The 24537-nt window shown below is 39.1% G+C and overlaps 1 protein-coding gene across 14 annotated transcripts in view; it reads left to right on the forward strand.

The window, feature by feature from the left end:
• SIPA1L1 (signal induced proliferation associated 1 like 1) overlaps positions 1–23916 on the forward strand; it is a 221412-nt gene extending 197496 nt beyond the window's left edge. For 13 of the 14 annotated variants that reach the window (XM_055798044.1, XM_055798039.1, XM_055798090.1 and 10 more), the window contains 9 exons: positions 1028–1146; positions 3620–4059; positions 9873–10112; positions 11150–11315; positions 14628–14871; positions 17832–17978; positions 20363–20477; positions 20961–21042; positions 21824–23916. In XM_055798044.1, the coding sequence (XP_055654019.1) occupies positions 1028–1146; positions 3620–4059; positions 9873–10112; positions 11150–11315; positions 14628–14871; positions 17832–17978; positions 20363–20477; positions 20961–21042; positions 21824–21967 (1697 nt within the window). In that variant the 3' untranslated portion in view covers positions 21968–23916. The remainder of the gene's footprint in view (positions 1–1027; positions 1147–3619; positions 4060–9872; positions 10113–11149; positions 11316–14627; positions 14872–17831; positions 17979–20362; positions 20478–20960; positions 21043–21823) is intronic. The other variant, XM_055798124.1, reaches the window with a different exon arrangement.
• Positions 23917–24537: the final 621 nt, after the last annotated feature.

Genomic DNA, 24537 nt, shown 5'->3' on the forward strand with positions numbered 1-24537 from the left:
GCTAATAATGCAGATCAAGATGAACAAACTGTGGCTGTGTTGGGGAAAGCACTGCTAATTACCATGGGTATTGTTAAGTATTGGATGTTCATAAGCACATATTCCACTTAAAAGCAGCATTTTTAGAAGTGCAGAATATTGCATAACCACAAAAGATCATGTAAAAAGTCAAACCTGAGAGATTCTTTTTAAAATACTGACCTTGGGCTCTGAGAAGGCAATTACCTGCCTGATGGGCTGTGTCTGAACACCCTGTAGACCTCCATAGTTATCTCCTGGGAAAAAACAAGTTTAATTGGAAAGAGCACTCCTGTGAGTGCCCATGTAAGATGAGTGATTTGAATTCCATTCACTTCCGTCAGGTTTAGTTTATTAAGTATTCTTTTTGTACATCTATGCAGTTTCTGCATTCACAGCCAGCAATTTTTAAGGGAATATTGCAATTTCAATGTATTTTTTATATTCTCTTCAATTAGAAAATGTTTATTTAACTCACCTTAACTTTGACAAGAAATCTGTGTAGTAGTTGTACTGGAAAAAATATGTCCATTTAAGTGATCACTGTAGACTTTTTCTATTGTCCTGCCTTGTATAGAATACAATTTAAGGTAATGAGGATCTTCAGGGGTTTTTTAATCTCTTGTTCACAGGCAACGTGCATATAGAGATACAATGTCAATACTCTGTGGAAATGAATATTCTGCTGTTTTAATGCTTTAATACAGTGCTGTTTGAACAATGGGGGCATGATACCATTCAGGTTGTTCTAACAAAAGCCAGGATGGTGGCTGCTGGTTTTTCGTGAAGTATTACTGGCTTATGCCAGGCAGGAATGGGCCCTCACTTACTCACCTGTGTTTTGTCACAATTTGTATTTTTTTATTTGGAATGAATTTTGTATTAGGTATCTAAAGTTTTTGGCTAACAGTAGTGTTGGAAAAATCACAGTGTAAAATTAGATTACACATTTTCTTAGTTTGTTGTACTGCATATGCTCTTCAGTCCACTGTTGTATGCTGTATTACAGAACCAACATGCCATCTCCCAGCAGTATCAAAAGTACTGCCGTCCTTCAGAGAAAGCCCCAGTGGAAGACTGATGAGACAGGATCCTGTGGTTCACTTGTCTCCAAATAAGCAGGGTCATGTAAGTTACTCCAAAAAAGGGATTATTTAATGTTTTCCTTTTGTTCCACAAGCTCTTGATGATACCAAAAGTGTTGTTCAAAGTTACATTTCATGAGTGTCAGTTAAAAAAAAGAAAGAAAAAAAAAAATTCCCTGCTAGAATGTGGAGGAAGCGGTAGAGCAGACTGTTGTTTCCTGAATCCTACAGAAGCTAAGGAAAGATTACTGTGCTTATTATTTACTAGTTAATAAAGTTTTGTTGCCAGTTGAACAGCAACTTCTTGTCTGTTACCTTGTGATAAGTAAGAGGATTTGTGGGAGTTTACAAAGCTATTCCTAGGCCTTACATGTGAGACTTAAAACTTTACTAATACATTTTATAATGCAACACTCAGAAGGCTGCTTCTTTGAAACAGAATAGTGATCTTACTTTTGGGTTCACATTTTCTCTGTTTTCCTTGTCTAGTATAGCTATTGCTTCCTTTCCATAGCCTACCTTGCACACTGTTGGAAGACTTTGAAAGGTCTGCTGGAATTCTGCTGAAAAAAAATCTTGTTTTACTTGTATTCAAGATCTAAATGGTAAATTCTGTCTTTGTGTCTCCACAGAGTTAGATATTCACACCTTCTTTGGAGACTGTCACTTCCTGATTTACATACAGAGAGATAAGATAAATGCAGTAACGTTCATAAATTTAAAATGTCTTGCACATTAAGTCATTAAAATAAAAAAATCCTGTAATTTAAACTTTAAATTACCCAATAAGCTGTATCACTTGGTTTTTTTATTCATTTGTACAGTCAGCTAAAATACAGAGTTGCGTTGTGTGATTATACTGAAAGTATTAGTTGCATGTCTTTAACTGGTTCCTGTTATTTGCTCCTGCTTGCCAGCATTCTTCTTTCAATACAATTGGCAGTGTTACTTCTAGGTTACTAATTCATAACAACACATCTCTATTTAAAAAAAAAAAAAAAAACACCACAAGAAAACAAACACAAAAAACCCCAACACCACACCTGTCTTCATATTCTTAGGAGCACAGACTAGTTATTACATTTAGATTGACCTGTTTTCATGAGATGTATTTGACCATATAATGATGTAGTACATAACTCATTAGCTTGCATGCAAAGTGCAGCACTGGAATTACTTATGCTTGCATTCTTCTCATTCAGTTGTTGTTGAAGTAAATCTTTATTATGTGGACGGATGAAGGGGAGTGAAGCAGTTCTTTATGAAAAGCAGTAACTTTAATCTGAGATAACTAAGAGTCCAGATCAACTTATTTAATATTTCTTCTGGTTTTCTTTCAGTTCTTTAATATAATACGAAACACGGATGCTGAGATTTCTTGCTCTCAGTATACATCCATTCCCTACTTACCTTCTTTTCCAGTGAAAACAGAAACAGTATCTAATATTTTGTACGTGGCTGGGATCTCTGCCCATGCCTGTTTGGTAAAACTCCAAGGATAGACAAATAGGGGAGGTGGTTCTAAGTCTCCTCTCTCCTGGGCCATCTGGTCGCCAAACAAATCCATTGCCTACTGAAAAACTGCTTCAATTCTGAATATATAGATGATCAGAACTTAGATAAATTCTGTAGATGGAAACTAAAATTAAAGAATTCAGATGGATATAAATACCCCAGAGAGGTAGGTGAGCTACTAAGCAGTGATGAGTGCATGGCAAGAAACTTGTCCTGTGATACAGTATTCCGATAATGCCCCTTGTGGAATTGAGGGCATTCAGTTTCTTTGTAACAGCAAGTTGTAACCAAGGGCAAAGATACAAACCAGCCACGCACCGGTGTGCCTTGATGGGACCATTTAAAAGCATTGCATTAAAGCTTCCTTTCTTGCAATTCTACCTTTTGGAAAACAATTACAGATAAGTTAAGTGGCATTTCAGTGGTAGTTTGCAAAGGACACTCCTGCTGAGGGGGAAGTACATCCTGCTACAAAGGGGTAGAAAGAGCAGTGGTTATTTTGCCCTACTTTAATTATTTGATAGACAATTGGATTATTAAAATAAGGTGCACATTCTGCAGATTGGTTATGTTTCATGTCCTAAAGCATTGGAGTCTTAGAATAAGGATATTTTTATTCATAGTACTTATAAAGGAAATCAAAGTCTACGCAGCTCAGCCAATTTCTTTGGACTAGGCTGAGCAGAACTGTGCTTGAAAGGAGACAGTGTGAAGTATTTTGGGACAGAATACAAACTAACTTTCCCTGAGTAGTTAAGATATGGCTTCCAAATCCATATGAAAGCTTTTTATGAGCACACAGAACAGCCTGGGCATTGTGCTGGAATGAAATCTGTAGAGTTTATTAGTCTCCTCAATGTATCTGTCCAGTACCTCAAGGTAAAAGATCTATGGTGTAGTGGTGACTTTCATAACAGTTTATTTCCTTCTCCTCTTTATTGTCATAATTCTGAAATAAACCTACAAGTGTGGTTTTTTGGGGATTGTTGTTTCTTTTGTAGTCTGACAGCCACTACTCCAGCCATTCCAGCAGCAATACTCTCTCCAGCAATGCCTCCAGTGCTCACAGTGATGAGAAATGGTATGACAGTGGAGAGCGCACTGAATCAGAGCTGAACAGCTACAACTACCTTCAAGGGACTTCAGCTGATAGTGGCATAGACACCACTTCCTACGGACCTAGCCATGGCAGCACTGCCTCTCTGGGAGCAGCAACATCTCCCCGTACAGGGCTAACAAAGGAGAAAGTGGCACCACTGTGGCATAGCTCCAGCGAAGTGGTCTCCATTGCAGACAGGACATTAGAAAAAGAGAGCCACATGGACCGAAAGACTGAGTCTTCACTGAGCCTGGATATTCACAGCAAGAGTCAACCAGCCTCCAACCCTCTAACGAGGGAGAATAGTGCTTATAGTCTTAGTGATGCTGTCTCACATACAAGGTAATTTTCACCTCTTACGAGATTGACCCCTCCACACTCATTTTCCCATTCTCACTCTCTAACCTGTCAAAAGTAAGAAGCAGATGTTGGAGAGTGGTTTCTACTTACGCTAACCAGTGTTTTGAAAGATCTTGCTGTGCAGAATGCTTGCAAACTAAGACCACCTTTAGTCTTTGCATCTTCTACTGCCTGTAACACTAAAAAATATCTGAGAGCGTATTCCGTACTGCTGCCACTAAACTAATGTGAAACAGACACATCTGATGCGTTCATAAGGAATATCTTGCGCAACAACTGCCATTCATATGTGGGTCAGAAAGGAGTTCAGTCCATTTATCAATGTACAGTTTAATATGGGGTTCTTTTTTAGTCTTGGAAGTACACATTTCAGATGTTTTACATTCTTTTCCCCAGTCTTTTTTCTTGGCAATCTGCTTGTAGTAAGTATGTTGAATACTGAGAGCAAGTTGCTTGAGAGTGCTAGCATGTAGATTTTCATCTCATTCTGCTGCAAGTTTGTGGGTAAGACATATTACAGTCACCTTCCCTCTCCCTCAGTTTTGCCACTTGTAAAATCAGCAATATCAATCACATATATAATGTGCTTGAACACCTCACATTGAAAATACCCACTTTACAAGTTAGTCAGGGCTGCTAAAGGCAGGAAATATTTTAGACCATTTTCCTAACCCATTTCCCAAGAAGTATTCAGTGTGCTTTTTGAAAAATACTCATACTGTGTCATACTAGCAACAAGATAAAAATCACAGCTCTTTCAAGGAAGGTGTGTGATCATCATCATTTGTTGGTCTTGTGGAGCCTGACTGTTGCATTTTTATTCTTAAGGCACCTCTGTTTTGAGTGTGCCAAAATACCTGCAGACTGGAAGTCTGAAGCCATTTTTGCCAATCTACCTTTATGCAAGGCTAGATGTTTAACAACTCGTACAGTAGCTGCAAATAGGGTGTTGTCATAGAGACTGTAATGTAGTGAAAGGCCTCCATGTACTTTGTCATGGTAATTTTGACTAAGTAGTTGAACTCTAGGTTTCTGCCTCTTTGGCCGTTTTGGCTCTAAAGCTCATATTCAGTTAGTATAAATCTCACCCAGGTCTTCAACACCAGTGTTTCTAGTAGCTATGCATGCATGAAGGACGTGAGGAAGTTTGCAGAAAACACTATGCAGAGGGATTTACTTAAATTTTGGGCAATATTAACGTGCCCCTTTCTTGGAGGTAAGAATCTATATGCTGGTTATCTACAGTTTCATACCTTCTATTTTAAGACAAGCATGTTTATATGCATTTTTTATGGTCATTATAATTTACCACATGCCTTGTAGTAGCTGTCTGAACATAACTAGCAGTAGCATTAAATGTGAGATTTTTGTACAAAATGCTAATAAGAATAAAGTTGTCGGTATCATTTCCATTTGGAAGGATTTTTTCAGAAGCAATTCATAGAAACCTGGAAAACTTATCTGTAACTCTGAGAAGCTTTATTGTAAAGGTGTGCCTAATAGGAATGGTGTCTTCATACATCTGAGGTTCTGGTTTCTTCTCTTCTGAACACCAAATAGTATTAGTTCAGTAGAAGAGCTCAGAAAATTTAGTAGAAAGAAACATATCTTTGCAGGGCGGGCAGGCATACCCTGACAGCTCTTATCTTTGTCTTCCGTGGATATGCTTTGCAACTTGATTGCAAACTTAAGTCTAGGATGTTGTCTCATTTAATAGCATGGTGTCTCCAAACATGGTATTTTCTCTGGTGATTTGGATTAATTTACATGATGTTTCTCTGGTGATATTGAAATGGCTCTCTACGTATTTTATTTTTTTTTAGGTCTGTTACTGAAATGTTCAAATTTAGGTTCCCTAGACTTTATGCTAGAAAAAACGGGGGGGGGGGGGGGGGGGGGGGGGGGGGGGGGGAGGAAGGGGAGGGGGCAGTGGTGTTACAGTTTCATTTAAAAATCAGATGTTAACAGTGCAGCTTTTGTAAAATGCAGCAATTTGTAAAACACAGGGGGTATAATAGTTGAGAAATACTGCAGTCTTTGTACCCACATTGTTTATTTTGGTGGAGAAAAAACAGGCTGACTTGTGTTCCTTGTTTATTATTTCTTATTTTTGAAGACTAGGACATGTTTGATGCCTCACAATAAAGCAAAGGCACAGTCTGGGCTAAAAGGCTTTCATTTTGTTTCTCATGGCATCCTCAGTTGGTGGTTGCACACTGAACAGCAGCACTGACCTGAGGAAACCCTAGGTCCAGCTCTTTGCTCCCAACTCTCCCATAGCTCTTTCTGTGGAGGCACAACAGTTGGAGCTGGAGGCTTGTGAAACCGGTGCTTCCAAAATGTAACCACAACTGCCTGCTGCAAGGAGGTGAAGGAAGAAAGACTAAAGGATTATTCTGAACAGGCTACTTTTCATGAGAAATGAACAGCTTAATTGGTGTGTTTCTCTATCAGTTTCTAAATTGTTACCCTTTGTTGCTTCTCACTGGTTTTACATTTTGCCTGGGGATGCCAGAATGTCTGTAACGTCTCTAGCGTCGGGTTTCTGAGCAAGAAGAAAAGGAATTTGGCCCTAAAAAGAACTCCGTGACAAAAGAAAAGAAAATAACCACAAATTAGAGTGTTTGTGTCTGTAGAAGACAGGAGTGATAATTAGTGTTCAGATCATTTGATGGTGCATAAAAGAACTTGTACCTGAGAATTGGTGGCAAAATGTAAATTATAGTGATTAACTTTTACAGCAGAGCTTCTGGCTGGGTTTTATTTTTCTTCTCCACCTCCATTCCCAAAGTCCTTCCTGATGATTGTGCAGATTTCTCATAGCATCCCAGGAGAATTGCATTATGTAGGCCAGTAATTATACAGATTCATTAGAGCTGAATGTCATTAAATGAAGCCATATGTGCTGATGGCATGAATTCCCTCAGAAAAAAATAAAATCAAACTTTCATTTCCACCTAAATGATACAGTTTCTTATGGTCCTCTCACCAAAACTAAAAGGAAAACCATGGCTATTTCTAATTAAGTATCTTTTTCATTACTTCTGATAGTTTTAAGATACTAAAAATATTATTTAGTGATTGTGGAATGCTTTTATGAATGGCTCATCTGCAATTCTTGCAGACTGCCATGTAGTATTTGAGTTTTTCCTTAATCTAGTCCTTGATGTCTCAGTAATTGAGGTGGGAGGTGGGGGAGCAACAGTGGCCATCTCTGGTCCTGAGAATATGAGGACTGAATTTCTTCCAGATATAATCAAGCTGGTCCAAGTGTCTATTACAGTATGAGGAACCCTCTGCATGCTTCCTGGTGTCGAATACTCTTAATAACTTCCCATCACTACCATAGTGCTCCAGCTCAGATTTAGTTTTTCTAAAGTTTATCAAAGCTTTTTGCTCTCCCAATACATTCTCAATCAACAAGTGTGAGTCTTTGTCAGTATCCTGTTGGCCTGCCTGTGTTTACTTGTAGGGTGAAAAGCCAGTTCTGTGCATAGTCCCTGGAGTATTCTCCCAAAACACTATATTGTAAAACCACAGCTCAAAACATGCAATACACTTTAAAGAAAAGGCTATTTAAAAAGGGATGCTAGTTTCTTGCTTATTTGCCAGGCTGATCTTGGCACCTATTCTATGAGATATATGCATTTTATAAATAAATTTTATGTAGAGCACACTGAACATCACTGTTTACCTTCTTTGCCTAGTAATATTAAGGATCAACACTACCAGCCTATCTAGGAGTTGTTATTGGATTTTATCAAGAAATGTTTTCTCACAGGCACTTCCTTGACAACTACCTGATGGATTAAACAATTCTGAAATGTGATCCGAACTTTCCTTTTCCTTCACTGAAGTAAAAGACTTCTCTACTACTTGAGTGTATTTAGAAGGAAGTAAAAGCATGGCGGGGAAGGAGATAGCCCCATACATTTTCTTTAAAGATCTGCATCTTCCCTGCATGTTGATGGTTTAATTTTGTGGTTGTGCCTCACAGATGGGCTGGTTTACTTAGCATGTGTAGTGTAGGAGCTTTCTTGCAGTACTGAAAAAGAAGAGACAAGGGGGAAAGAAGAGAAATTTACTGCCTCTCCTCCTAGCTCTTATTTTTCTCTGCTTTCTTGCTATAAATTATGTTTACTTAGATCTGTTACAAATACAAAGGTTGTGATGTGCAGTGCCAAATATATGGGCTTGATGGACAGGAAAAGCATCTTCCTATATTTTCCCAGTCTCCCATCTTTTGTATATGCCTTTCAAATGTACAGATGGAGGGAAGAAAAAAAAAATCTATAGTATGAAATCATGGGGAGATGTATCTTGCCCCTGATGTGAGGGACTTTGCAGCCATCCCCACGTACATTAGATGGGAGCATGGTTGCAGCAGCCACTGCTGTTTGAGGTGGGAAGACTACAATGCACTCACTCCTCATTAAATCCACAGCACTTAACTGTTGGAGCTCACAGTGCCTAACCTGAACCATATGAAAAAGGAACATAGTTGAAGGTGATTTTTTAGACTCCCATCTGTTGTCAATGGAGAGAGGAGAAACTCCAAAGCATGCATTCCTCCTGGGTATCTGAGACTCTTAATTTAAGATGAGGAGAATCACCTCCTAAGGATATTTTTCCATTGACTACAGCAGAAGCCAGACAAGTGGCATAGATTAGATAAATTACTTCTGTAAAGCTAAATGTAGTTGAGATTGTTTTCCCAGGTGGCAACTTAAATTTAACCTTAAATTCTTTTGTTTGTTTTAGTAAGAGATGTGAAAATGCATTGTTTTATCAAGATATGAAAAGTGGTGAAGAATTTTCTGTTAAGCTTATGAAAGAAGAAATTATTCAATGACTTTATTCAGCCTTCCAGCTAATTTTTATTTCTCAGTCAGAAACTGTTCTTTACCACAGGGCCATCTGTTTCAAATTCCTTCCTTGCAGTGATGGCTACAGGGATGAAAATGTGGCGAAGTTGTGTAGAGAGCTGATAGAAAACTGGTATTCAAATATATAATGCTATTTCATTAGTAAGGCCGTACACAAAGTTTTCCTGTAACTGTGCTTAGAAATGCCTGACCTTTTAAGGTTGTTTTATAGTAAATATTGTCTTAAGCCCTAGTGCTTCTGATATAATACAAGTTGCATCGGATGAGAATATCAGCATAACTAAAGAGTAGCTCCCAGCTAAAGCTCCCCCTCCTCCTTCCAACAATAAGCTGCAGTTGGCCATCCCAGCTCTTTTCTGTCTATAGACAAATAGTGATATACATTAAATACCTGCCAAAACTTATCAATTTAACAGTCTTTTTTTTTTCAAATGGCAACAGCTTTTCAGGCAAAATCCAGGAAGCCCTCTTTTGAAAGATATCTGTGTTTCTTTAGTTAGTTGTAAGGTCTTAGAGATGTTTCCTGTTAAGTTCCTTCAGAATCTGTTTTCTTCCACAGCCAGGAATTCCAGCAAGAAATTGGACTTGGGTTCTTTTCTGCTAATTCAGCTGCAATCTCTTGTATTACTTTTAAGCTGTCTAATGGCAGTGAACCCATTTGTGAAGGGGGAACGAGGAGACTGTGGTATATTGTATCCTTAGACATTGCATACAAAATTTTTCATTACTACGTGAGATGTTTTTAATGAAACATTGGTGGAATGCCCTTAAGAGCAAACTGGTTTTGCTACTCTACTCACTATTGATAGGAGTAACATCTTGTGCCCAGACTTCTGCTTGAAAAATAGTTAAACAAGATGCATATGTACACATTTGAGACAAATTCTGTCTTTATTGTTTTTCTTCTAGTACCGTGAGTTCACGACACTCTGCCAGCCCGGTCGTTTTCACCAGTGCCAGAAGCTCACCCAAAGAAGAGCTTCATTCTGCTACTTCTCCCCAGCTTGCACCTTCTTTCTCCTCCTCCTCTTCCTCCACTTCTGGTCCTAGGACTTTCTACCCTCGCCAGGGTGCTACTAGCAAGTATCTGATCGGATGGAAAAAGCCAGAAGGGACAATAAACTCAGTGGGGTTTATGGATTCAAGAAAGTAAGACTGTTTTTTGGTTCTCTTGTCTGCTTTAATTGTAAAGAAGTGTTGAGATCTGTGACACTTCTCTGTGTGGAAGAGCTCAAGACTTTAATAGAACACTTAGTCTTCTGTAAAGCTTAATCTCTAATCTAGAGTTCTGCAGTTAATCTTAAATATTTGATAGTTTGCTAATCTCATTCCCTGTTAACTTGTAAAAAAATTTTTTTTTTTATCATTTCTAGAGAGCTATGTGGATTTCAGTCCTATTAAAGCTTACCTTTCCTTAGGATTTCTTAAAGGTGACTCAGAGTGCTATTTGAGCAAATATTAAAAATCCTCAACATAGAGCCCGAGTTTTCTTTAAGCCCCTCATCCATGTAGTAGGACTGTGCCTGCTATGCATTAGCTCTGTGGCACTCTGTGGTGCCTTGTTAAGGTTGCTGCCAGTATCCAGTCTAACTGGCTTAAAGCAAGCCAAGATCTCTCTGCATTAACTATATGCAACCATCTCTTTCAGAAATTGGGAAACAACAGTGAAAATATTGTTTCTTTAAGGCTAGTATGACTTGGAAACCGAGTGGTTCAGAAAGCTCATTTCAAAGTAATTTATTCAACCCTTCTTGAGTTTTATATAATATTTTCTATATTGCTGTCAAAAGGAGATGATGAAACTTTGTGATAACTGCATTATAAAAAGCAGTGAAAAGTTTAAAGAAACTTGATGACTTGCTGCTTTTGGGCTCATTGAAGACATTTGTAGTTTTTTATTTTGTAGAGAATGCATGTTATTTTAACAGATTGAGTCCCTTATTGTAAAACTGTATTATGATAACTTTTAAGTGTATTGCTACGTGATGTTTTTAAACAAGTTTATTGCTTCAACAGGTATTCATTAAGATGAGGCTGTGCTGTATTACTGAAACTCCTTCCCTCCTCTGTGTCCCCTACCTAGTTTTTTTTTCTTTGAAAATCTTGAGGTTGCTATAATTTGTTTCATTCATACCTCCTGCCCCAGGGCTTTGAGACCTGAATGTGTCTCTTCCATTTCGTTTAAGACGTCACCAGAGTGATGGCAATGAAATGGCCCACCCTCGGCTGCGTGCTTCAGCAAGAGATCTACGAGCATCACCGAAACGAGCATCCAAGTCCACCGTTGAAGAAGAGCTGAAGAAATTGATAGATCTTGATAGCCCAACACCTGAATCCCAGAAGAATTTTAAGGTATGTTAGAGAGCATGTCATTTGGCTATCTCTTGTCACGGTTAAGTGAAATCTGAGAATACCTGAAGAGTAATGCACAGGTCCTCTTCTGATCTAAGTCATGATTCTGTTGTTACAAAATAGAAATGTGTAAAGTTACACTTCATAAGAATTTGATGATTGAGTGCATTGCTGCCTAGGTGTATCAACTAACAGAGCAAGTGCTTCACAATTCAGAAAAGATGAAGGCCATGAAGCATTTAAGATTTCTGTGTAGAAAAATCTGAGTGCTTTCAAAGCAGTCAAAGCTGAAGCATTCATTCACACAGAGCTTACTCAGTTGGACTTTGTATTGGACTCAAGTTTCTCAGATAGGATCGTTTCTGTTCTCACCCATAACAGGAAAAGAAAGTGCAAGGCATTCTGCAATTCTCATCGTGGACAGAAAGTCATCCATTTGTCACAAACTCATCTATTAGAGAAATACATGTGGGGAACAGTTTCATTACTACAATCACTGCAGTATTATTACAGTTTTATGTGCAAATTTAAAGAGACTAGTATGCCAAACTGAAAAGAACATTTAGGACTGCTAGCTCATGGAAAATCCTGTAGTGTTGCCTTACGCATTTGAATTGTACTTCTCTGCATCACCAGACAGTGACTTATTGACAGTATTGAAACTCCTTGCAAAAAGCCTACTTTTATGCCAGTCTAATCCTGTTACTGCACATGGACCAAGAATGTTCCCTGAACTTAAGTGAATATTTATACAGAATAAATATGCAGAAACATTTCTAGATGTGTTTCAAAATGTGTATAAAAGCACAAAAATGCATATATTAGATTTCTAAAATCCATCATTTTGAAGAGAAAAGTCTTTATTTCTCCAGCCTCAACTGTTAAGTCAGTGTTTAACAGCTCAGGCTCATCACCTAGAGCTCAAATGGTTTCCACAACAACGATGGAGAAGAGAGCGCTGCGACTTCTGTCTTTTGCTTGTAAACCCAAAGTGGCTTATTAAAACTTGTGCGTGCTAAAACTTCCATGCACAGATTATCTCAGATGTTAACTTTGAGGCTGAAGAAAAAAAGCCCTTGTCAATGGCAAGATACATTTTCCTTTGGTTTATGGTAGTTCTGAGAGGCGTGCCACATGGGTGATGTGAGCATCTCCTGTTGCCTGGTTTGAGCAAGGGGATTGTTCTCGTTTTAAGAAATTCCATTCAGTTTAAAGAGGTGACCTGAAGACCATGTTGTGTTCCCAAATTTGTTTTTCCGCTTTGGAGTTAGTGAATCAGTTCTTACCCTGATCTTCTTTTCTTGGTGACTGTAACAAGTATATTAACTCAGGTTATACTTTTGATAAATCTCAGCAGTTAATAAAATTCTGCCACACCAATAAATTAAATCTTTTCCATTTTAAAAGTAACTGTCATTTCTGCCCACTGCATGATTTATATTTCATCTTACAAAAAATTGCTCTTGCAGCATAACTTTTTTTTTAACTGTCAAGAAAAGAAAAGGAATGACAATGGCCTTCATTAGTTCACTGCACAAAGACCAAAAATCCTCCTCCTTCTTGTCTGTTGGCTGCCAAAGCCTTTGTTTGCTAGTAGAATTTGTTCTAGACTGTGATTTGTCTAGCGTGTCTTTTTATTATCTTCCCAGCCTTATTTATCTTCTTACCTGCTAGTTATGCATTGTATCTTCTCAGTCAAGCCACCCTTCTTTTTCTCTTCCCTCTGCTCTTATCAGAAGACAACTGCTACTTGTATTACCTCTGTTGTAGCTCCATCAGATGTTCATATCTGTGCAACCTTTTAATCTCAACATCTGATATTAAATGGTGGTTCCAGCTCCTAATTCTTTAACACTAAGTGAACTGTACCACCCTTGAGTAAATGCTGCTTGGCTTAGCAGTTTTCTTTTCCTTCGCTACTTCAGGACAAGTACTGGGAGATTTCACTGGATCGTAACGTGAACCTGCTGAGTGAGGTTTTAAATTTCAGAATAAAAAAGCGGCTTGATCCTTAATGCAGCGTAGTGACAACTGTGTGCCAGAAGTTGTCATTTCTGTAGCATTAACTGTATATGCAAGGTGCATACTGTGATGGGCATGTCCTGAGGGAGGCAACGCAGAACAGAGAATTTGACGTAATAGAAAGTTAGCAATGGGATGTGGCTTCTCTTTCCTTCCTTGTCTTTTGATGATAGCAGGTTTTGGCAGTAATTTTAATCGCTTCTGATATTTAATCATAAAATCAAAACACACAGTAGTTTCTTAATATTAAATTTTGTAACATTTTGGACAACAACAAAAAAATCTGGCAGATTGCCTTCCACTATATACAGTACCAATAGTCCCTCCTCCATGCTCTTCTCCCACCTTGTGGTAGGATTTTGGTCACAGTAGTAGAGTACTGTCTGTTTAAACCTCCCTCCCTTTCTGAGAAAAGAGAACTATTTTCATGTGCAAATGAGCAACTCTTTATGATGTTTAATCACTCCTTCCAGAAATCATAGTATCTCCTTTTTTGTTTGAAATTGCTTACAGAGCAAATGAGGGTGGTGAGGTCTTACTTTGTTTGCCATTTCTCCATTAAAGCCTTTGGACGAAATTTAAACCAAACCATAAAGAAATGTTATGTCTTAGAGATAGTTATGTTGCTACAAGTTTCATGAAAATCAGTGTCTCCACTGGTGGGAATGGTTACACCTTTGATAGCAGCTCACTGGCACTAGCCAGGAGTGTGTAACTGCAGGCTAACCACCAGAGCATTGCTTTCTCCTGTGTGGAGCATGGAGGAAGCTGGGATGATGGTGGGGCAAGACTCAAGTTCTCTTACTCATGGGACTATGTAATTAATTTTGATTCAAATCCTTCTGAAGGATCAAAGCAGTGGTGGGCGTTCCCAGTTGTTCAGTAATGTGACACTTCTAATTAGTTGGCATTTGCTGATGCTCTGCCTGCAGGAAGGCGGCCCCCTCCCCAGGCACAAGGGAGAACTCTGGTTTATGCAGCAGTCTGTTTCTGTAAACATTCTCTCTGCTACACGTCAGCTCTAAAATCTGCGAGGGCTGCCTGAGATTTCCACTTCAGGAGAAGTTTGAAGGATATCTAAAAGGTAGAATGGGATATAGGCTAAAAAAAAAGACTTAACATGTTATATAGTTACAATCTTCTTCAAAGCAGATTCCTTTAGTTTTTTCCTATCCGCTGTGAAATAATACTGTCTTAAAGTTTTTAAAAAAAATATTTCAACAGAATTCAGAAGTTTCTTTATTGATTTTTTTTTCTCGTTTCTTTTTATATGTTTTTATGAATGTATAGTCACACACTCTGTCCTGTCAGTCTCCCTTTCCCAGCACTCCTACCACAAGGCGTGCCTTGCAAAGGACTTTGTCAGATGAGAGTATATACAGTGGTCAAAGGGACCACTTCTTCGCCTCACGGGCCTCACTCTTGGACCAAGCCATGCCAAACGATGTACTGTTCACCAGCACGTACCCTTCTCTCCCAAAGTCGCTGCCGTTACGGAGACCATCATATACTTTGGGAATGAAATCACTACATGGTAAGTGTATTTCCCTTTTTTCTACTTTCAAAGCAATTGTTTGTGAACGATGTTAAGGGAAAATGTTTGTTACAGCAATCAGTACTTCCATCTTGATTTTGCTAAAATGGGGAGAGCCAAGTCACATGCCTGAAAATATAAAATAGGACAGGAATTTATTTTTTCCTCAATTCAGTGGATGTAAGACTGCATGACTGGTCATGCAGCAACCTTGTGGAGGGAGCTCAAAAATCTGCCTCATTGGCTGTAAGTTTTCACCACTTCTCCCAGGAGTCATCTAGACTAATTGGACCAATAGGCAAATAATTTATGCCTGGTTATCCAGCAATGACAACTCCAGGTGTCAGTTCCTTTAGTGTGGGATTATAGGACCAAAATACTATTAGGGAAATAATGATATAAAAGCAGATAAATACTAGTGGACCTTTGGATGTACATCTACATCAGATACAGCTTTTATTACATCAGATTTTTTTTTAATTCAGTTCCCTACCCTATTCATATTACAGGACTTGAGTTAACTTATTTTAGTCACACATCAACAGCTAACGAGACAAAGTTACTTGGTAAACTGCTGCCAAAAATGTACTCTGCTTCCCCCCATTAGTTCACTGAAAAGTCACAGTGGGATTATCTTAGGGGTTGTGTGTTGCTGCATGTGAATGTCTCAGCTGGTGAGAAAGGGAATTTTCACAGGTTCCCACTGTGCCTCATAACTAAATGTGTACTAAATGTGTTTTCCAGAAATAGAGGTAGATCTCACAGTGTAGGATTCTGCAATGTTTTCTGAAGAAGTACGTATCTGCTCTGATTTATTCATGTTTTAATATGTTCCAAGAGGAAAATGCAAGGCTATCAATAGGTTCTATTCACTATAGTGGGCCCTAAGCACAGTCTTTATTTAGATACACAGTATACATTTGACAGCAAAGGCTGCTGAAGAAATCTATTTTAAATTATTTTCATCTGTCTGTGATCACCAGGCAGTTTGCAGTGTTGAACCTGACATTTTCATGAGTTGTTTCTGTATGACATGTTTCTTGTGTAAGAGTTAGGAAGCTGAGCTGTCTTCGCTTTGCTTTGTATATGCACTGAAATAACCTTGCAGACTTGGTTACACTTGTAACTGGCTCGTGGATTTGGCTTCTGAGGACTGGGGGTCAGAAGATTCATGATACTATCTGAGTAGAAGTGGAAAGCGGCACTTGGTCTCTTATCATTTAGATGCCTGTATTTTCTGAAAAGAAAACCACAAAACCTTCTTTCGCTGTCATGTTCTCTTCCACAGCAACCTGATTACTCCTCCTAGCACATAAGAGGACTATTTGAGCGGCACATGAATTGTCACCCACACACTTGCCTTTGCTGAGAGAAGGATTAAGTAGAGCTGAATATTTAATACCACAAGTATTTGTTGGTTTCCAGCTATTCAGAAATTTTTTTTAATTTCAAAGACCTTAATAATGAAGAACAGGCATTCCAGAGCACCTTCATTTGTTTTGAAGAGGGAAAACAGCTGAAAATACTGTTATTTATTCATCTGTCTTAATTAACAACCCAACTCACACTCTTAAAACAGGTATTTTTCAAGTGTTTAGGATTTTTGCCTAATTCTTTGTATCTTTTCACTAATTTTCACTAAGTATTTTCATGTTAAGAACTTCCCAAATAACTGCCCTGTTTTGGGAAGATAGTACAAGAGTCCTCAGTATTAATGTTGATCTGAACTTACATTTATAAAAAGTAAACACACACAGAGACAAAAAAAAATATCAAGATTTTTGAGCAAAGTGAATGCAGTGTAGTTTTTCAGGTCATTGTTTTCCAGGAAGCAATATTATTTAGCTGAAGTTACTCAAAAGTTATTTTAGTTATTGAAGTTACTATCAAAAAAAAAAAAAAGGCAGGGGGAGAGGGCAAAAATAAGCAACATGAGTGGCTTTTGTCTTCCAATAGCCTTCTATCCTGGCCACCATGCTGTCTTTTTGCTCTCTCTGCTCCAAACAGATTCTTCACTATAACCTCTTCACCCAGTCGATCTCCTCACCCCTACATCTCTGATGCTTCTAGTGCCACTTAAAATTTTTTTAAAACTTCCTTTATGCCCTGACAGAGGGCATGAGGAAGCAAGTCATTGCTGCTTCTGAGCTTACACATGTACTGTCTGATGAGGCATTGCATATTTTTTATTGTCCAGACAGTAAACTGAAATAAAGCAGATAATCATTGGTTCGCAGTTTGGTCTTTCTCTAATCAGTGGCAATAATTCCAGTGTTTCACTTTGGTAGGCACCAGTTTGCACAAAATATACAGGGACTTCATATCCTTCTTTCAAGCTTGCCACTGTTTTTTCCGTAGCAGGCCATGTACCAACTTACAGGCAGGTGTGGGTATTTTTCAGTAAAGTTCAAGAGGTTTCTCTAAACTGCTGAGAAATGTGCAATACTTCGGAAGTAATTTTTAAGGGTTTTCTTATTCTGATTCATCTGGGTAGGTCTAAGTCTGCTCCCATTGGTTTACAAGATTGTAAAGAGAGGAGGAAAGGAAGCTCACAATAATATATTTTTACAGGAGGAATTAAGTGCCAGGGAGTGGAGAAACCCCAGCAAACTTCAGAGCCCTCCAAAGTATTTTCAGCTTGTGCAGAGGCAGGAATCATTGGGCAAAAGAGTACTGCCCCCAACCCCGGTGCTGGCCGGGGAGGCAGAGATTGGCTTTTGAAGTGCTAAGCTGCAAAAATTCAGGCAGGTTAGAAAGGAGTTGAATGTCCTGGTGAGAAGCAGTCTCAGAAAACTGGCTTGTAACATGCTGTCGACTACGGCTGATCAAACATTCTGCTGAGTTCTGGTTCCAGCAGTGCTGTCCCAGAAAAATGAAAAATAGGGATGCATTAGTATTAAGAAAGGAATTTTGGCGTTTTTTTTTAATGGAGTTTATAATCTGTTCTGCATTTACTCTAGGGGAATTTTCTGCCTCAGACAGTTCCCTCACAGATATCCAGGAGCAAAGACGGCAGCCCATGCCAGACCCTGGTCTTATGCCATTGCCTGATTCTGCCTCTGATCTGGACTGGTCAAACTTGGTAGATGCTGCCAAAGCCTTTGAAGGTAAGTTTTCAGAATATCACACTTAAAAAGCTGGTCTTCAAGCATGCTTCATTAAGGAGGGTTTTGGGGTTTTGTTTTGTTTTTTTAATCTTGACTCTTGCTTTTGTTGTTTTTATGGTTTCTGCTTAGTCGAAGCTTAAGCTCATTTAAAATAGCAACTCAAGTCTTAACAGCCTAAAAATTTGTATGTAGTACTCAGGTACCATTTCTTCATGCTGGAATTCCTCTGTGCTGTGGGTTTGCCAAATCTCTCTGAAACTGGCTACATCTCATTTCACATAGAGCAGTTGCAGGCATCACAGCTACGGTGGAAAAGGAGTCTGGCACAGAAGTGTAAAAGTCAAATAGCAGGGGAAAAGCATATGAGCACACTAATGATTGCTTGCTTACTGCACTAGCAAGAAGTTTATGTAGCACAGCTGAAGTGCGCTGCCAAGGTAATTTGGGAAATATGCTTTGTTGGTATATACTTTTCCATTGCAGTTATTCCCTCTACATACTCTTGAATACATAGACTTGCACATAAGCGTCGTTTCATCCTATGGCACTTTCCATCTCCTTGACACTTAGTAAACTGAAGAGAACTGTAAGCTGTGTAGATGTATTTGAATTTAAAATTAAATACGCTTCAGCCCAAAGGGAGTTTACCTTACAGTTACTGCAACCCGATGGAAAAATCTTCTAGATGCATTAAATAAAAGTGCTTTTTCCTAATCTCTGCATAAATGCTGTCCCACCTTCATGAAAGTGTTTTCACTAATCCTGAATCTTTTAGATACTATTCTGCATGGTTGGAGAAGGCTGTGAAGTAACTTGCTTTCTCGGCTGTTCCCTGGTAGTAGCCATATACATTAAGACAGTGCATGTCTAAGTTCTGGTGTTCAAGATGTATATGTGTGCTCTGCTCTGTTGCCGTAGGAGTTGTAGGATCAGCATGATTCATGTTTCTGCTGCATAGTTTTGGGAAAGAATATTCAAAGTAAGCCTTAGTCCTCAAGAGGAGATGAATTTGTAGTGATGTCTTTGTCACCACCACATAGGGATGAAACCCAGGTTTTAATGCATTTCACTGTGGTTGGCAATTTCTATTTAAAAGATCCCTTTTATTGACTGTGCTCATTAACCTGAATCCCTCACTTTTGTAGGCCACAAACTCGCTTGTGCTTCTCTTTAGAAGTGTGAACAAAGTCAGTGTGGTGAAGATAATAAACTGACAGCTCAGATGAAGAAAAGTTGGGGTAATGTGTTGGCTGGCAGCTTCGTCTCACCACTGTAAAATACAGTGAGATTTGACTTGGAGAGGGAACAGCTGTCTGATGTCAATGTCTCTAGTCTCTGCTAGGTGCCAGTAGGGATTGACAAGTACCAAGCAGCCTAAATTCTGATCTGTGCTTCTGGACACCTCTCTTCTGCATCGTTGATTGGTGTCTTCACCTGCAAGCACCTGAAGTTACAAATACTGATACCTGCAACCAATGAAACAAAAGCTGCCTGGATCCATGAGCTACATCAACCTTCAGTATTTTCATTCAAAGGAAAAAAGGGAAGAGCGGGAAAAATTCTATCCAATACCAAGGCATGTTAATTTTAGCCTTGTTGAAAGCACAGAATAAAAATCTGCCAAGCAGAAAAAGATGATACTGTTCTATTTCCAGTGAGAGGCCAGCAGCTGCTAAGGGAGAGAGATTATTAGACTAAAAAGTGCTTTTGTTACTGTTTGTGCTAGGAAACTCCAGAGGTATGGGCAGTTGGTAGTTTGCAGTCACACCTACATGATAGTGATTTAGAGATGTGTTAAAACATCTGAGCAGTTACAGGACAAAAAGTATAGACGCAGGGCAGGGAGGAAGTTTCACATTTCAATCTGAAGACTTTTTCTAAGGCACAAGAAAAACATCTCGGGTTCTGAAAAATTACATTGGTCATTTTACTATCCAGATGTAAATTGTGCACAGTGGGCTTTTCTTTCCTCAGGATAAAGGGATCCTTTGTGGAGTGAAGGAAGCTAAATATAGTTACTGAGTTATTCAGTAGTGTCATGCAGTTGTACCCACGAAGTTCTGCACAGTGCTTGTTCCAGCTTCTTGCCTCTCTTGGAACTGGCCTTAGGTGGACTTTGCAAGTGCCACCAGGGATCTCTGCTTTGCACTCTTCAGCATCTCCCTTCGGGAAAGCTTCATAGCCTGAGGGTGATGCATGATCTGTGTGAGCTTGCAATGCCAGTTTGCTTCTGCCAAGTGGATACTGGTATGTCATATCATCACCTTATCTTGCTTGAGACTGACTTCCTAGATTGTTTTGAGATGCTGCAGTGTAGCTGTTGGGCTATGCATGAACAAATAATCATTGCTGCTGCCGTTGTTTCTCTATGTTTGCCTTCTCAGTTCAGCGAGCTTCATTCTTTGCTGCTGCTGATGAAAATCACAGACCTGTGAGCGCTGCCTCCAGTAGTGATCAGGCTGAGGACCAGCTTACTGCACAGATAAAGCCTTATACAGGGTAAGTAAATACATCAGATATGCAGGCTTCCTCATCTACAAACCGAGGAAAAGAGTAGGAACATCCTTATTTGGAAGCCATCTCCAGGCTTCACCGAAGAACACTTCACGAGTTCTCATGAAGACGGTGGTGGGAGGTGAAAACAGAAGAATCATAAGTCCAGTTGAAGCTTTTTGCAGGTTCTTTGTCTGAGATGTTCATGAACCTGTCCAAAGCAAAGGTAATTCAAGGCACATTTAATGAGTAGAAGTAGAGAGAAGTCAAGTGATGGGAGATAGCCCCAGTTAAATTTGTTCGGTTTATTAATGTACTGCATGTGTTCCATGTACTTTTCATTTGGTTCTTTTTGTTCATTTTGTGAATTCTTAGTGCACCTGAGTGCATACCTACATAAAACTACTTAGTATAGACAACGCTGTTAGCTACCCTATGTGAAGACAGTAAATCATATCAATACCTGCTACTGTTTCCCGCTTTCAACAGTAAAGAATCCCCTCCAACTCTCGCCTCTAAAGTGGACCAACTGGAAGGTTTGCTGAAGATGCTGCAAGAGGATTTAAGGAAGGTAAACATTTCATCTACAGAAAATCTTTAAGACACATGTTTACTGCTGATAGGTGATGCTAATAACTGTGTAATCCTGCTTTGCCATGTCTGAACCTGTGACAGTCTCATTCTTGTATGAGAAAAAGGCATTTCTTTGCTACTTCTCTCAGGCCGTACTTCCAATTATGCAAGGCTAGGATGAAGTGTCTAAATCTGTAGGCGTCTGATTCCTCTGCTTGAATTAGGAGGGTGAATCAGGGTACCCACCTCTAATTCAGGTGACACTACGTAGGGTTTGAAGTTGGCCCATGCAAATATATCCTGTTGATGTTAAAAATTTGACAGTATTATCTAAACATACAATTTCTACTGTGGAAACTTCCTGAATTGTGTTACTGCCGGTTTGGTCCAAGAAGGATCTGCTGTGGTCAGATAAAAGTCTCTTAGCTGGAAAAGCGTTTCCAGGAAGACTTCCTATCCCTTATTTAGTTAACCATCAGCAGTTGTACGTACATGTTGTACATCCAGAACAGGGCATACCCGATTTTATTTTACCACCTGGGGAGCCAGCTTCTGTTAGAATTAGAATTTAATCTAGAGAAATCCTCATGCAAGCAAAAAGTGAGGAATGAAATGGCAAAAATGTTCCTTAGATATAAAACCACATGGTTTATATCTAAACAGAAAGTTTGAATAAGGAATGAGACTTATGCTCTCTTAAGAGATTCTTGCGCCTCTAAATAGGCAGGAAGCATGACCTGAAATTTCCACTAAGATCTTTATTTTTCCTCATGCCTAAGGAAAAAGAGGACAAGGCCAGTCTTCAGGCTGAAGTGCAACATTTGCGGGAAGACAACTTGAGGTTACAGGAGGAATCCCAGAATGCAACCGAGAAACTGAAGAAATTCACCGAATGGGTTTTCAACACAATTGATATGAACTGAGAACAGTGTACGGGGAAGGAAACTATCTGTTACAAATATTATTACTGGGACTTAAGCTTTAATGCCACCTTAATCATGACATGTGAAAGTATAGTCGGAGCACTTCCCTGTCCTTCATCCTCCAATAACCCCTTTTTGCATCTCTGCGCGCACTCAGAACAATTGCAGATCAACAATCAATGTCTGCCTTTTGTAGAAAAAACAAAGTAAATAATTTTAAAAAGGTAAAATAAAAGTTTAACTGCTAAAATGTGAATGTCTATTTTTTGCACATGGTCTCTTTATCTGTTATGTACAAAATGATTTGGAGGCAGGATCAGGCTTGCTGTTCCATCTGCCTCTGTTTCCATTAACTCCTTTCTCTCTGTTTCAGGTAATCTGCTTTTCCTTGCAGCTTTGGCAAATATTATGACATCTAGAAAATTAGAAAGAAATGTTTATTTTACTGCTGTTCTTACATTGTTTTCTGAAGTATGCCACAGACAAGGGGATGTAATGCAATGTTTTAGGTGTCTCCTTAGCAATTTGCGCTTGATTGCTAGTGCTACCTTCCCATACATTACAGAGAACACTTGTCCATAGTGTATGGTACAGTACAACCAGCATCATAACATTTGGAGAGAAACTAGAGATGTGGGCCGTCGGTGAGGCATATTATCACACATCTATTGCATTAGCATTTCTGGTAGCCTTTGTTTCCTGTGGAAACAATGGCTGCAAGTACTTCTACGAACAGCAAAACTAGGCATGCTGCAGTTCATACCATATCAGGCAGGCTGAGAGATAACTGAGTACGGTTGCTGTACTGCTTAAGTATAGTCCCCTTCCCTTCCAGGGGAATCTGTTGCTTGCATATGTGCAGAAGACTTAGGCTGAAGTTGTAAAGAGATAAAGATTTCTTTCCCCTCAACTGTTTCCATGAAAATCCACGTAAACCATCTCTGTGCACCTGCCCTCCCATTCCATTTCTCTGGACCTCTCAAATCACAACAGATTTGAGAAATATTTATTCAACTTGTTTTATTACCCGAGAGGTCTGATAAATCCTTTGCTATCAAAGACAGAGGAATAGGTAAAGGTGAATTAGAGAAGTGTATTTTTCAAAGCACTGGGACAGGATTGGAGTTCTGAAATCCCCAGTCCCCAGTCATGTCTAGCATGAGATTTCCCAAATTTCCTCATGCCAGGAAAGTTAATTAGTTGTTCTCTGAAGGACCGGCTAACTTGCCACAACATGTTACCTCTCCAGAAAATACCTTTTAGGTGTCAGAATATGACTTTCAAGCGCCGCAGTCTGCACAGGCATTGAACTGTGCAGTGTGCTTGGAAACCTTTTCTACTCCCTTCTGAGGATACAGTTATTGCATTAATAAATATTTCCTTGCATAAAGTGCAGTATATTTGGGGGTTAGTTTCAAGAGCATCCACTCCCTCCCCTTCCCCATTCTCAAATAGACAGATTAAAATCATCAGGCATGGTCTTGTCACAGAAACTTCCATGCTCTTCTCAAATCCCTTTTTCATGCTCTTTAATCTTGCTCCACGCAAGTACGCACTACACTTCAACCTCAAACTTCATTTGTGATGCTAATCCCCATGGAGTTCTTCTCTAATGTTTTGTCATGGAAATGGATCTCTTTGGAACTATTTCTGGAGTGCTTTTGTAAAGGTTTAGAATGTCTTGGGTTTTTTAACGACTTGTATGAAGGAGATTTATATAATGCCTGATGTTATTTGTAAATGGGAAATATTGCTAACATCTCTGAGCATCCTGAAGTCTTGCTTTTATTCTCTTATTTTTAAGTTTGGTTTTTATTTTATTTCAAAAAATATTTTGGGACTTGGGGCAGACTATTTATTAGAGTTTTGCAACAGAGTTCTTGTATGATGCCACTGAAGGCTACTTGTAAAATTCTGACAATAAAACTCATTTTAAAGGCTCTTCTAAACCATTTTCTTCTGATTTTGTTGGGTTTGTTGTTTAAAGCTTTCCAGAATGTCTGTTTCTTCCTGCTTTCTTCTTGTACCACTTTTCTCAGTGCTTCGCAATAGAAGAGTTCCATTCTCTAGCGGATTTCTACTGTTTATCCCTTTGAAGGCCATTTGGTATGTATGCATGCACTTTATTCCTTGCATTTTTACATGTATTTTACTGCACAATGTATTTTCTTCCCCAGTTTATAAGGTTTTGCTACCTTAACAGTGACTCTGAGCTTCATCAGGCTGATACAGTGAAGAAGGGACAGTAGGGTTTTTTTATCTTTATCAGGATTTTAGAATTTACTTGGAAACATTGAAGCTGATTTAGGTCAAACCCATGCTTGCCTGGCATGTTTGCCCAAGCGCATGCACAGCTTTCAGCATCCCAGAGCCAAACCAGTGAGCATGCAACATTAAGTGTAAAGTTTGGTGGAGTGGGGCAGATATATCTTTTGTTTTGTTTCATTTCCCAGATCTCATCCTTTGACTTGGGAGGTGACCTCGGACATGCTGTTTTTTTGAACAGGCTGGGTTTTCGGCCCCTGCACAGCCCCAAAATGTGGAACTTACGTCTGCAGGCAAGAATCTTC

The sequence above is a fragment of the Falco peregrinus genome, chromosome 1 (assembly GCF_023634155.1).
Source record: "Falco peregrinus isolate bFalPer1 chromosome 1, bFalPer1.pri, whole genome shotgun sequence".
Classification (NCBI taxonomy): domain Eukaryota; kingdom Metazoa; phylum Chordata; class Aves; order Falconiformes; family Falconidae; genus Falco; species Falco peregrinus.